Source organism: Nicotiana attenuata, unplaced genomic scaffold (genome assembly GCF_001879085.1).
Source record: "Nicotiana attenuata strain UT unplaced genomic scaffold, NIATTr2, whole genome shotgun sequence".
Lineage (NCBI taxonomy): Eukaryota > Viridiplantae > Streptophyta > Magnoliopsida > Solanales > Solanaceae > Nicotiana > Nicotiana attenuata.
The window spans coordinates 70,671-83,248 of NW_017671035.1; the positions used below are offsets into that span (position 1 = coordinate 70,671).

The following is a 12,578-nucleotide window of genomic DNA, read 5'->3' on the forward strand; positions in this document are numbered from 1 at the left end:
AATATAAAAAGTTACTGATCATTCTTTTTTAAACAAATACAAATAAAATTATTACAACACAAACTGAAAAAGATAAATATAGTCGAAAAAAGAAAAAAGAAAGAAAAGAAATATTCCAAAATCGACCAAAAGAAAAGAAAGGGGAAGAAGTATACAAAAAAGAAAAGCAAAACAATCATTTATTTCTACCAACCAACAAATACAATAGGAAGTTACATCAAACGACCAAAAACCTAGTACGTACATAAGAAAGTAGAAAATATGTAAATTCATTCAGTCAATTCGTCAAACAATTGAAACTAACGTTTGCCGTATGCAATTTTTTCCTTCTCTTAACCAATTCTTTTTTTCTTACAAGGAACCCACAAAAAAGTGACTCGAAAACCCCATAGCATAGAGAATAGAGAAAGCAAATAAAATTGCCCGGGGCGATGGAAGCAATGCAGTGGAATACGCATCTACTTCATCATTCTTTATTCCATTATCTCTTCTCTTTTAATAAACCATATGTTCATTAAATAGCATTTTGCTCCATAGAACTCCCCAAAAAAATTAATTTATTTTTTCTGAGGAATTTTTCAAAAATGGGTAATTTGGAGATTTGTGTGAAGGATTTGATTCAATCGGAGTGGAAATCAAATGGGATTCGGTGTTTGAGTTTGAGAAGTAGTGATTTGTGTTTGAATTCGATCGGTTTCGATGGTAATAACAACGATGTTGGGTTGCTTCTAGAAGATTCCTCCACGCCATCGTTTGTATCGTTTGTTTCTATGGAAAATTGTTCTTCTTCTTCCGAGTGTGTGTTACGTGCACGGAGGAGAGGGATCGGAATCAATGTTAGGAGAGGTGGTGGAAGATTTTTGTCGATTACACTTTCTGATTCTGATGAGATTTTAGGGCAGAATGGAGCTGAGAGTGAAGTTGGAGTGTGTCGGGAAGTTGAAAAGGCGGAGGGGACGGTGAAGGTGCACGGCGGAGGTGGTGCATTGAATACCACTAAGCATCTTTGGTCTGGAGCTGTTGCTGCCATGGTCTCTAGGTAATGAGGAATGCTATGTTATTAATTTGAATTGCTTTTCATTCTTATGCATTCCTTAAAATAAGTATGTATTGTTGTTGCATTGGGGCTTTGGTTTGTGGCAAAGATAGTATGCGTGACGTGTTGTATGGCGTCCAGAGGCGGATCCAGGATTTAAAGTTTATTAGTTCCTGCAATGATCTCAAGTTATTTTACAATACTAACTGGAGAAACATAGTGGGTCCCGAGCCAAGTATTCTTATACATTTAGTGGATTTATTAATACAAATACATGGTTTTAGCAAAAAATAAAGAGTTCAATGAACCCATACCTAATACTATAGATCCGCCCTTGTGCGCTGTACGAGTTAGAATCCTGAATGGTGAGCTAAGATTGGTATTGAAGTGGAGAAGGGTAGAGGGGTAGGCCCATTATTCCTAGAATTTTGAATTTGGAAAAAGTGGTTTCTCAATTATGAAAAAAAATAATGTTAGTATTTTTGCTAATGAAACAATTTGAATTGCTTTTTGTGGTAAGATGTGGTAGAAGTTTAAGTCACAAAGAATTAGTGTCCACCAATCAATCAACTTGGTCTCAAACCCAAATTAGTTGGTGGCCGGCTTTTCGAGTCCTCTCTATTCATTTTCCTCTCTAAAGTATAGAGACAATAGAGAAATCTTTCTTATGTTGTATTCAAGAGGTAACAAGTATATATACAAGTAGATAGAGCCCTAACTATAGAAAGAATCAAAAAGGAAATCCTATAAATCTGCTGTGAATCCCTAAAATTTTGCTAGCTATGTATATTACATAAGATTATGTCTACATTCAGATTATGTGTACATTCATTATCTAACACTCCCCTTCAAGCTGGAGCATAGATATTGGTCATGCCCAGCTTGTTACAAAGGTAATCAACTTGAATTCCATTAAATGCCTTTGTGAACAAATCAGCCGGTTGCTCTCCTGTCTTCAGGTAGCCAGTGGAGATCAAGTTCTCCCGAATCTTCTCACGAATAAAATGGCAGTCAACCTCAATATGCTTTGTTCTTTCATGATACACCGGATTTGACGCAATATGGAGGGCAGCTTGATTGTCACACCAGAGTTTTGCTGGTATTGGATGCTCTAACCCAATTTCAGTCAACAGATGATGTATCCACATAATCTCACATGTAGACTGTGACATAGCTCTATACTCGGATTCTGCACTGGATCGAGATACAACACTTCGCTTCTTACTCCTCCATGATACCAGGTTTCCTCCAACGAAGACACAATAACCTGTAGTAGATCTTCTATCAATTTTTGATCTAGTCCAGTCAGCATCTGCAAAACACTCTATACGAGTATGATTGTGATTGCTATATAATATGCCAAGTCCAGGAGCTCCTTTCAAGTAACACAAAATCTGTTCCAAAGCTGCCCAATGTTTGACCGTTGGTGCAGACATGAACTGGCTAACAACACTTACCGCAAAAGCAATATCTGGACGAGTCACAGTGAGGTAGTTTAATTTCCCAACTAACCTCCTGTATCTCTCTGGATCGTCAAAAGGATCACTATCATCTTTCATAAGATGCACATTAGGAACCATTGGAGTACTGCAAGGTTTAGCTGCCAACTTTTTAGTTTCTGCAAGCAAGTCAAGAATGTACTTTCTCAGAGACAAAAGAATTCCCTTCTTGCTTGTATTTACTTCTACTCCCAAAAAGTATTTCAACTGGCCCAAGTCCTTTGTATGAAACCTAGTATGCAGAAAAGACTTGAGGGAAGAAATCCCCGTATAGTCACTTCCTGTGATAACAATATCATCAACATATACAACAAGGAGAATAGTGCCAACTACTGATTTTCGATAGAAGACTGAGTGATCGCACTTATTCATTTTCAACCCAAACTCGTGAACTACCTCACTAAACATGCCAAACCAAGCTCGTGGACTCTGCTTCAAGCCATACAAGGACTTCTTCAAATGACAGACTTTCCCATACTCCCCCAAAGCAACAAAACCGGGTGGTTGCTCCACATACACTTCCTCCTGAAGATCACCATGAAGGAACGCATTCTTGATATCCAACTGATGTAAAGGCCAATTCTCGGACGCAGCTAGAGAAATAAATAAGCGGACAGAAGTGAGTTTGGCAACCGGGGAGAAGGTGTCAGAATAATCCACCACATAAGTCTGAGCATACCCTTTCGCCACAAGTCTGGCCTTAAGTCTTGCCACAGAACCATCTGGATTAACTTTAACTGTAAAGACCCACTTGCATCCCACTGGTTTCTTTCCCTTTGGTAAATCTACCAAATCCGATGTGTGGTTATCCTCTAAAGCATGTATTTCCTCACAGTGTTTGGAAAAGCGATCGCTTCGTCGCTTTAAGCGCGAAGCGATGCGAAGCGACTGGGTATCGTTTTTTACTGCTTGAGGCGATGCGATCGTGTGAAGCGCACTCTTCAGTGAAAAAAGCGACTAAGGCGACGAAGCGAGTGAAGCGATCGCTTCTTTTAAAAAATCGCAGCTGGGCACTTTTTTTTTTTAAAAAAAGATTGGGTCTGTTTGTAAATTATACAAAACAGACCTCTAACCTCGCTTGTGTAATTGCATGACAAAACAGAGACCTCTTCTCTCTTCTTCATCGACAAAACTAGGGTTTCCAGGTAAGTTTCTTCTCCTTTCTTCTTCTCATTTTTTTCTTTCTTTCTTCTTCTTGTTCCCTTCCAGATTCTGCTCTTTATTTCTTTCTTTTTCCTTCTTTCTTCCTTCTTCTTCTTCTCTTCTCTTTTTCACTTTTTCTCCTCCAGCGTCTGCACAGCTAGGGCAGGCGTTGGTTTTCTTTTTTCCCCCCCCCCCTTTTATTCTTCTTAATTTTAATATGTATTTTAGTTTATAAAATTACTTATTGAATATATGTGTTATATCTTTCAGTTTATTTGATTTTTTAATGTGTATTTCAGTTTAAAAAATTAATTATTTTATATATGTTATATTTTCAGTTTATTTGATTAATTTTATATGTGTGTGTGTGTGTGTGTGTATATATATATATATATATTAGTTTATTTGATTTTTTTAATGTGTATTTCAGTTTGTAAATTAATTATTATATATATTATATGTATTTTCACAATTGCGCTTCACTTCAATGAAGGGTGCGCTTCGCTTTGCGCTTCGCTTTTGAAGCGAGGCGAGCCCCTGTCGCTTTTTTGCGCTTCGCGCTCTCAAAAACACTGTTTCCTCAAGCATTGCATCAGACCATCCGGGATGATTCAAAGCCTCCTTCACTGTTTTGGGTACGGAGATGGAGTCTAGAGAAGCAATCGTAGATCTAGACGTAGAGGATAAGTGGTCATAGGAAACGAAGTTAGCAACAGAATATGTTGATTTGCAAGTACGTGTACCTTTGCGAAGAGCAATAAGAAGGTCAAGGTTATCTGGAGGATCAGGCAATGGAGGATCAGATGATGCAGGAACTGGTGCGGGACATGTATCATTTGTCTCTCATCTCCGGGAATAAACTTGAACAATTGGAGGTCTTGCTAACACAGTTGGAGCAGGTACTGAAGGCATAATAGTCGATTGGTGCTCAATAGAAGAACTGGGAGATCGAAGAGTATCATCTGATTGTTCTGTCAAAGTATGGGTAGCCACTCATCTTCCTCCCCCTGGCTTGTAGAAATGGGAGGTGCATAGAATGGTGTAGTCTCTGAAAATACCACATCAGTTGACACTAATTATTTGCCAAGCTCAATAGAATAGCATCGATACCCCTTCCGAAGGCGAGAATAGCTCAGGGAAACACACTTCACAGCCTTGGGATCCAACTTGGTAAGAGATGGTCAAACATCTCGAACATAACATGTGCTTCCAAACACCTTAGGTTCCACCGGAAATAATGACTTGTTCAGAAAAAGAACACTATAAGGCACATTACCATCGAGTACACTAGATGACATGCGATTAATCAGAAAACAAGCCGTAGAAACCGCATCAGCCCAGAACTATTTAGGAACCTTCATTTGGAACAAAAGTGCTCGAGCTGTCTCAAGTAGATGCCTATTCTTCCGCTCAGCAACTCCATTTTGAGAGGGTGTATCAACATATGAAGACTGATGTAATATACCATGTTGTCTCATGTAGGACTGAAATAATTCTGACATGTATTATTTAGCGTTATCACTCCTTAGAGTACGCACTGAAGCATTGAATTGAGTTTTGACTTCAGCACAAAAGGCAGAAAAATGAGTAAACACTTCAGAGCGACTCTTCATAAAGTAAATCCAAGTCTCGAGAAAAATCATCTACAAAAGTGACAAAATACTTATGCCTAGTTTTAGAAACAACCGGACATGGTCCCCAAACATCAGAATGGACTAACTCAAAAGCTTACTCAGCTCGCTTATTAACCCTTGGACTTAACGAGATGCAATGGTGTTTTGCAAATTGACACGACTCACAATCCAATGATGACATATTCTGAAACTGAGGAACTGAGCTTCTTTAACAAAGGCAAAGAGGGATGTCCAAGTCGACAATGTGCTTCAATAGGAGACACGATACTAGAGCATGCAACAGACCGTGGCTCCCATTCATCAAGGATGTAGAGATCACCAGATATATATATCCTTTACCAATAACCTGTATCGTCTTAAGATCTAGAAACAAACAATGATCAGGAAAGAATGCAACACAACAATTAAGGTCTTTGGTAATTTTACTAACAGAAATCAAGTTAACGGCCAAGTTTGGTAGACTTAATACAGCTGATAGGGTAATAGAGGAAGTTGGTTTAACAGTCCCCGATCCAACACTGCTACAAGTTGTTCCATCAGCTACAGTAACCGGAGAGGGTGCTTTATGTGAGCGAAAGCTAGAAAAAATATTTGGATTACCTGTCATGTGATTTGTGGCACCTGAATCGATCGCCCATTTATTGGAAGAGGTGATAAGACATGTTTTATCTGACCCAGCAAAGGCAATAACTGAAGAAGATTCCTTAACTGATTTATGATATTGCAGGAATTTTAGAAACTCATCCGAAACCAAGATTGTTGGACTAAGAGTTGTTGCATTATTATTCTTTACCATCATTTTTTCCTTTCAATAACAAACTGATTAAACTAACAGAGGTCCCTGAAGCTAAAAGATACCCAAGCAGATCCTGGTATATACGAAATCAACAATGGTATATACGAAATCAACAATCTATTGAACATGATTCAACTTTAATAATCCACTCAACCAAATCAGAGAACCAAACGGACTTGTACCCAACTCAAACAAAATCAGAGACCAACAAAGTTTCTGATAAGGAAAGACCCAACAGACAATATCAAGTCACTAATCGATTACCACAGTGAGTCAAAAATAAAGATGCAAGCTTCTCACATAGGCAGCCTCCAAAAAAAATACCACAGAATTAAAGAAATAAAATAACCAATAAACCAAACTCAAACCTGACCAAACAAATTGAGAATAAGATCTGGTCTGAGGTTGTTCTTTACCAAAATGTGGTTCTATGATCAGAGAGCCACCACAAGTCAACTGGAAATGTCAAAAAGACCTCAGATTAGCTTTCGGCCAAGGAATTTCCGGCAGTGGATACGACTCAACTCCGACGAGCAGTAGACCTGCTCTGATACCATGTAAAGTACAGAGACAATAGAGAAAGCTCTCTTATGTTGTATTCAAGAAGTAACAAGTATATATACAAGTACATAGAGCCCTAACTATGGAAAGAATCAAAAAGGAAATCCTATAAATCTGCTGTGAATCCCTATAATTATGCTAGCTATGTATATTACATAAGATTATGTCTACATTCATTATCGAACATCCTCTATACAGATGAAGTGTATATTCGTATTTACATTGCTTAGGACCAATAGGTTTCGACATGCTTGACTCATTGATTGCGAATTTATGTCATTTAAGTTGGAAGGATGCACATTTGTTTTTTAAATTGGGAAATGCACACTCCTTAGTTTGCTCGATGTTCTTAGTGTTGTTGGGATATCGAGGCACTTGATTTACATTGAAAAAGTATAGAAAATATTAGATTCTAGGAGGATTTTGAAGTTGTTCAACATAATTGATGAATGTTTATTGCATAGGTATGAAAGCGCCAGTTGAATCTCTTCTCTGCTGAGTAATTCATTGGGTAATGGGAGGCAATACCTGGTATAGGAGCATTAAATAGTACTAGTTAACTAAGGAGTGTGCGCAGTGGCAAACAAAAAATGATTATGAAGCTTAGCTAACCCTTCTTTATACGTGAATATGTGGGACCCTTTGTCATGGTTAATAAGGGGTGGCTTCTCCAGTTGCCATGTCTATTTAACATCAAGAAAAGGAAATTTATTCTCTTTTTTACTTAAGGCTCTTTTTTTTTTCTCTTTTTCCATCAGGAAATCATTTTGTGTATTTCAGTAATTCATACAGAACGTAAGAAATCTTAACCTGCTAAAACAACCAAGTATCCCAGATAGGAGGTTTAAATTTGAAGTATTTTCTGCTTTTAGTCTATTAGAGATAAAAAGATCACCACCTATTTCTAGTAGAATTTAAACATAGAAGTTGAAATTGAGGTCTGAGTCTTACCATTCTAGCTAGGTGTAGTTCTTCTTCCCCTAGTTTTGGAAATGAATCCTTATAAACCCATGCCTGATCCAGGACAAATTTGATGTATTTGGGGATGAGAATATCAATTACATATTTAGATGCTGTTTGTAGTTTGTTGCATTGACTAGTACAATATAAACCCTAGGATTACTTATGTTGGAGCTTTATACTCTTGTTGCATTGAAATGGAACATGTTCCTAATATACTGTATGTGTAACCTGGGCAAAAGGGCAGCCCGGTGCACTAAGCTCCCGCTATGCGCGGGGTCCGGGGAAGGGCCGGACCACAATGGTCTATCGTATGTGTAATCTGAAATTTGTTTATTCTTCGTGGATTCTTTGATCTTGTTTATGTATTAATTTCCTGAACTGCTATTGTTTCAGAACTTTTGTTGCTCCACTGGAAAGACTGAAGCTGGAATATATAGTTCGTGGTGAACAGAAGAATCTATTTGAGCTCATCAAGACAATTGCAGTTACTCAAGGGATCAAGGGGTTTTGGAAGGGGAATTTTGTGAATATTCTACGAACAGCTCCATTTAAGGCTATCAACTTCTACTCTTATGAAAAATATAGGGATCATCTGCTCAAAATAACCGGTAACGAGGAGACAACTAATATTGAAAGGTTTATTGCTGGTGCTGCAGCAGGAATTACAGCCACTGTGCTCTGCATACCTATGGACACTGTGAGTGATACTTCAGGATTTTTTGTTTTGCTTCTTGATCTTGTAATAAGCATGTCAATTTATAGGCTAAGTTGGTTACATATCTTTATATGATAATGCTTAGTAAAGGGAGTGGAGGGGTGTAAGTGGAAGCTATCAAGTTGGTACTACGAGGAAACTTACTTTCTTGGCCCTGTTATATGTATGTCCAAGGTATAAGAACAAGAGAAAGCACAAAAGCTCATTCTGTTTATTGAATCAATGCAGCTTTGAAATACAAGAATGAAATAACCACTTCCCTAAACTAACTCCTCTGGAAGAGGCGAACTAAACTACTTTGCTAAACAAACTCCTTGAATAAGGAGATTTATTTGAGAAAATAAAGGAATTACAAAATCCTAACTACTAGCTGAAGAAGTGGTCAAAGCAGTAATCTGGGGTAATCCAGTAGTTAGCTTGTGCTCTAATACAAGGGTGCAACTAGATCTTTGATAGCTTAGATTCCTGACTTTGGGTGATCGTTCTACTGCTTTCTACTGTAGATATCCTCTTTAGCTAATTTAGCATTAGTACTTCAAGTCCAAGATAAGCTACATTATCAGAATGCTTAGCTTGTCACTTAATTTCTTTAAGCGGCACATCTGTTTACATTATGCAAGGTTTGTTCCCATCTCTTCCTTTCCCTTAATGGTCATGCAACTTATCTTAACGCTGGAAATTTTTGCTAGACATAGCTTGCTATATGTGTGACCATGATTCTTCTTTTATGGAAAAATCAACATGTCTGACCATGTTGAGGTGAACCACATGTTGGTTTTGATTGTTCGCCTATTCTTTGAGTTGAAAATTGTTGACGATGTATACTTGGAACTAGATCTTAAAACTTGCTCTTAATTGGTGTCTTCAGCAACTTTGATCAGCCCTTTCTCTCTCTTTTTTTGTTTTTTAATAAATCAATTTTGGCAGCCTTATATGTTAAGATTTTTGATAAAATAACGATCTTCTATTATTGTTAATATGATTGTAGTTTCAGCTGCTGAGAATAAGGAATATTGGATTCCCTGCTCTACAAGCTGAGCTGTCTCAACCATTTTGCATTCTGAATTTAACGCACTCATTTTGTTAGATGAGTCGTGTCAATATTATTATACAAAAGGCAAAAAACTAAATAAAATGTTTTTCCAATCCCAGGAAATTATTCTGCATAATTGACTTGCATAATTGACTTGGATGACATCTGGGAACTATTGAAGTTAGAAATATGATTTTGATGCTGAATAAAGTTTCAGATACATCATTGATTCGGATGAGATATGGGAAGTACCGAAGCTAGACGATGTGATTTGAAGCTCTACCAAATTTCAATAATATGCGTGATTGTCTGAATCATTTTCTGATCAGTACTCTGTGAAGTGCCAAATACGGTTCAGTTTATCTTGATGTAATAAAAAATCAATCGGTTGAATTACTAGACAACATTCTTAAGGAATCACATAATCCAATCATTTGATGCTCTGCCCTTTATAGGATAAGCGTGCCACTTGGCTGTAAATGTTCTTCTACCTTTCTCTTTCTCAATGTCTATAATGTACTTTCTTTTTGCATACTTATTGTTGCTGTTTTTTGCTTTTTCATTTTTGTACATGCACAAATTTTTGCAAATTTTACCAATTTCTTAATAATCATAAAATGTTTTCTTATCTTTCTTCGTGGAAAATGTCAAATTTTCAGATTAGGACAGTAATGGTTGCACCGGGGGGAGAAGCCTTGGGGGGCTTAATCGGTACATGCCGACATATGATTCAGACGGAGGGTTTTTTCTCTCTTTACAAGGGCCTAGTACCCTCGATCATAAGCATGGCACCTTCAGGCGCAGTTTTTTATGGAGTTTATGATATTTTAAAATCAGCTTATTTGCACTCACCAGAAGGGAGGAAAAGACTAGAAAATATGAAACAACAAGGTGAAGAGTTGAATGCCTTGGATCAACTGGAGTTGGGCACAGTTAGAACTTTGGTATATGGGGCTATTGCTGGTGCTTGTGCAGAAGCTGCAACATATCCTTTTGAAGTTGTGAGGAGACAGCTTCAGATGCAAGTCCGGGCGACTAAGATGAGTGCATTGGCGACTAGCCTGAAGATAGTTGAGCAAGGTGGTATTCCTGCGCTCTATGCTGGATTGACTCCCAGTTTATTACAGGTATGTTAACGAAGCATTTTCTTGACTGTAACTCCATCATACAGGAAGATATGTCTTTCTATAAGTGCCCTCGAAGATTAGTTAATAAACTATACCAGTTCTCGCTTGTGGAAAGTGGAATATACACATTTTGTGATATGATTTATCCAAATTCATTTTACCGTTAACTAGGTAAATAGATTTGGCAAAAAGGTAGGTGATTTTTCAAGCTACCAGTTTAGTGTAAATTCACTTCATTGGGATTTCAATAACTGTGCTTGCAATGCCTCAGGGTATAATCTCATGATGGCCTGGTAAGTCCCGTTGTTCAGGTTGTCGGGGCTTCTCTTACAGGAAGGAAGTTAGATATAGAGAGTTGGAAATTGGACCTTGTATCACTTTAAATATTGAGCTTTCATGCTTAATGCTTTAGATTAGTTTTAAGAGCACAGCGTGTGATGTGTGAGTTACGCGCATGTCACATGGTCTAACCCTGTTGTGAACAAAAGTCTAGTATTTTGGTGGAGAACGGTAGAGGGTCGGGTCTATTATCCACCGACTTTCAAACCGTGCGCCATTAGCTCTCTGTATTTCTCGGTTATCAAAAAAAATGTTTGAGTTTTTATAAAATTGACTTTAGATTCGAATGTTCATGTTGTATTATCTTTTGTATTAAATACTAGTGTGCCTATAATTTGTTTGATTCTATACGTCCACTAGCATTTTGCATACAACTTCGTGTCTGGCTTCTTTACACTTCTGTTGCACAAGTCTCTTTGCGCTGTTTATTTTACTTACTAATAAGATATGGAACACTATATTGACATGTCCTGTTTAAATTTGAATCCTTCAGGTTTTGCCATCCGCTGCAATAAGTTATTTCGTCTACGAATTTATGAAGATAGTTCTGAAAGTGGAATAAACACAGATTGGGGTTTCTCAAGATCATTCTTGGTGATAACTCCTGGGTTGATACAGACAAGTGGCTTGCAATTTAACCGTAAGGCGACTTTCTGGCCCTCTTTTATGTAGTCTGAACAAGAGGTAATAATACAACTTATATATAGGAAGAGTTGTAGGGGACGTTTCCCAGTTCTATGAGCTTTCCATTTGCAGCTTTTCATGGGGAATCAGTGCAAAGCTTTTTATCTTTCTCGCTTCACATCCCCAGCAATGAGATAGTTGATTATAGATGAAACGTTTGTTGGCTTCAATTAGCCTGGTGATTGAAAATCTCTGTGGTCTGTACGTGTTTTGGAAAAGTTTTTTTTCCTCTTCTTAATTATTTACTAGCTTAATTTTGTGGCAAAAACCAGTATTCACCCTTGTTGTGCCTGGCCTGTCTATATTTTTAACTGACAAGTTATCAATAGTTTTACAGAAGAACAATACTACTAGATGTAACTTTGAGTAATAAGGATGTGTTGTTCCAAGGAACTTGACGCTGATGAGTGCCAAAATGAAGTCATAATAACTGAGCTTTGTAGTAGGTTAAGCTTGACTTTTCTAAATAGGAGTGACCACACTGATAAATAACAGAGGCCTAGGATAGAGATTATTATTATCATTTGTGTTTATTTATTACGTTATGGAAAAGAATTACATAAAGACCGAAAAGAGTTGGGAGAAAAAGGTACTAACAAGTTATATGAAACGGTTAAACAAACAACACTGGGCAACCTGTTATGTTTGAGCTATCTAGCCTTTGGCGTCAAGGCGGCTCCATAAAATTAGTGGCCTAAAGCTAAAAATATGAGGCCTTATACCTTTTTTATAAGTACGTACGTACACATATATGCAAAAAAATTAGTCTTGCCATTTTTTTTTCATACTTGTTATTTATAGTATATATTCTTAAATGACATAAAGTCTTTATGTCATGACCCAAAATTCCACAGAGGCGTCGTGATGACACTTAGTCTCTAAGACTAGGTAAGCCGATTATAATTACATTTCAAGCCATTTTTTTTAAACACATAATTTAATACAAGTGTTGAAACCAAAAGCGGAAAGAAATATAACAACCTCCCAAGACTGTTGATTGAGTCACGAACTCTAATTGAATACATGTAATGATCTCAAGGATCGAATA

At 37.4% G+C, this 12,578-nt stretch overlaps 1 protein-coding gene across 1 annotated transcript; it reads left to right on the plus strand.

Moving 5' to 3' along the window:
- The first annotated feature begins 223 nt into the window (after positions 1 to 223).
- Positions 224 to 11,858, plus strand: LOC109205417 (probable mitochondrial adenine nucleotide transporter BTL3). The gene is made up of 4 exons (XM_019368126.1): positions 224 to 1,039; positions 8,026 to 8,329; positions 10,040 to 10,507; positions 11,340 to 11,858. The coding sequence occupies exons 1-4, from the start codon at positions 585 to 587 to the stop codon at positions 11,406 to 11,408; spliced, it is 1,296 nt and encodes a 431-aa protein (XP_019223671.1). The 5' UTR covers positions 224 to 584; the 3' UTR covers positions 11,409 to 11,858.
- Positions 11,859 to 12,578: the final 720 nt, after the last annotated feature.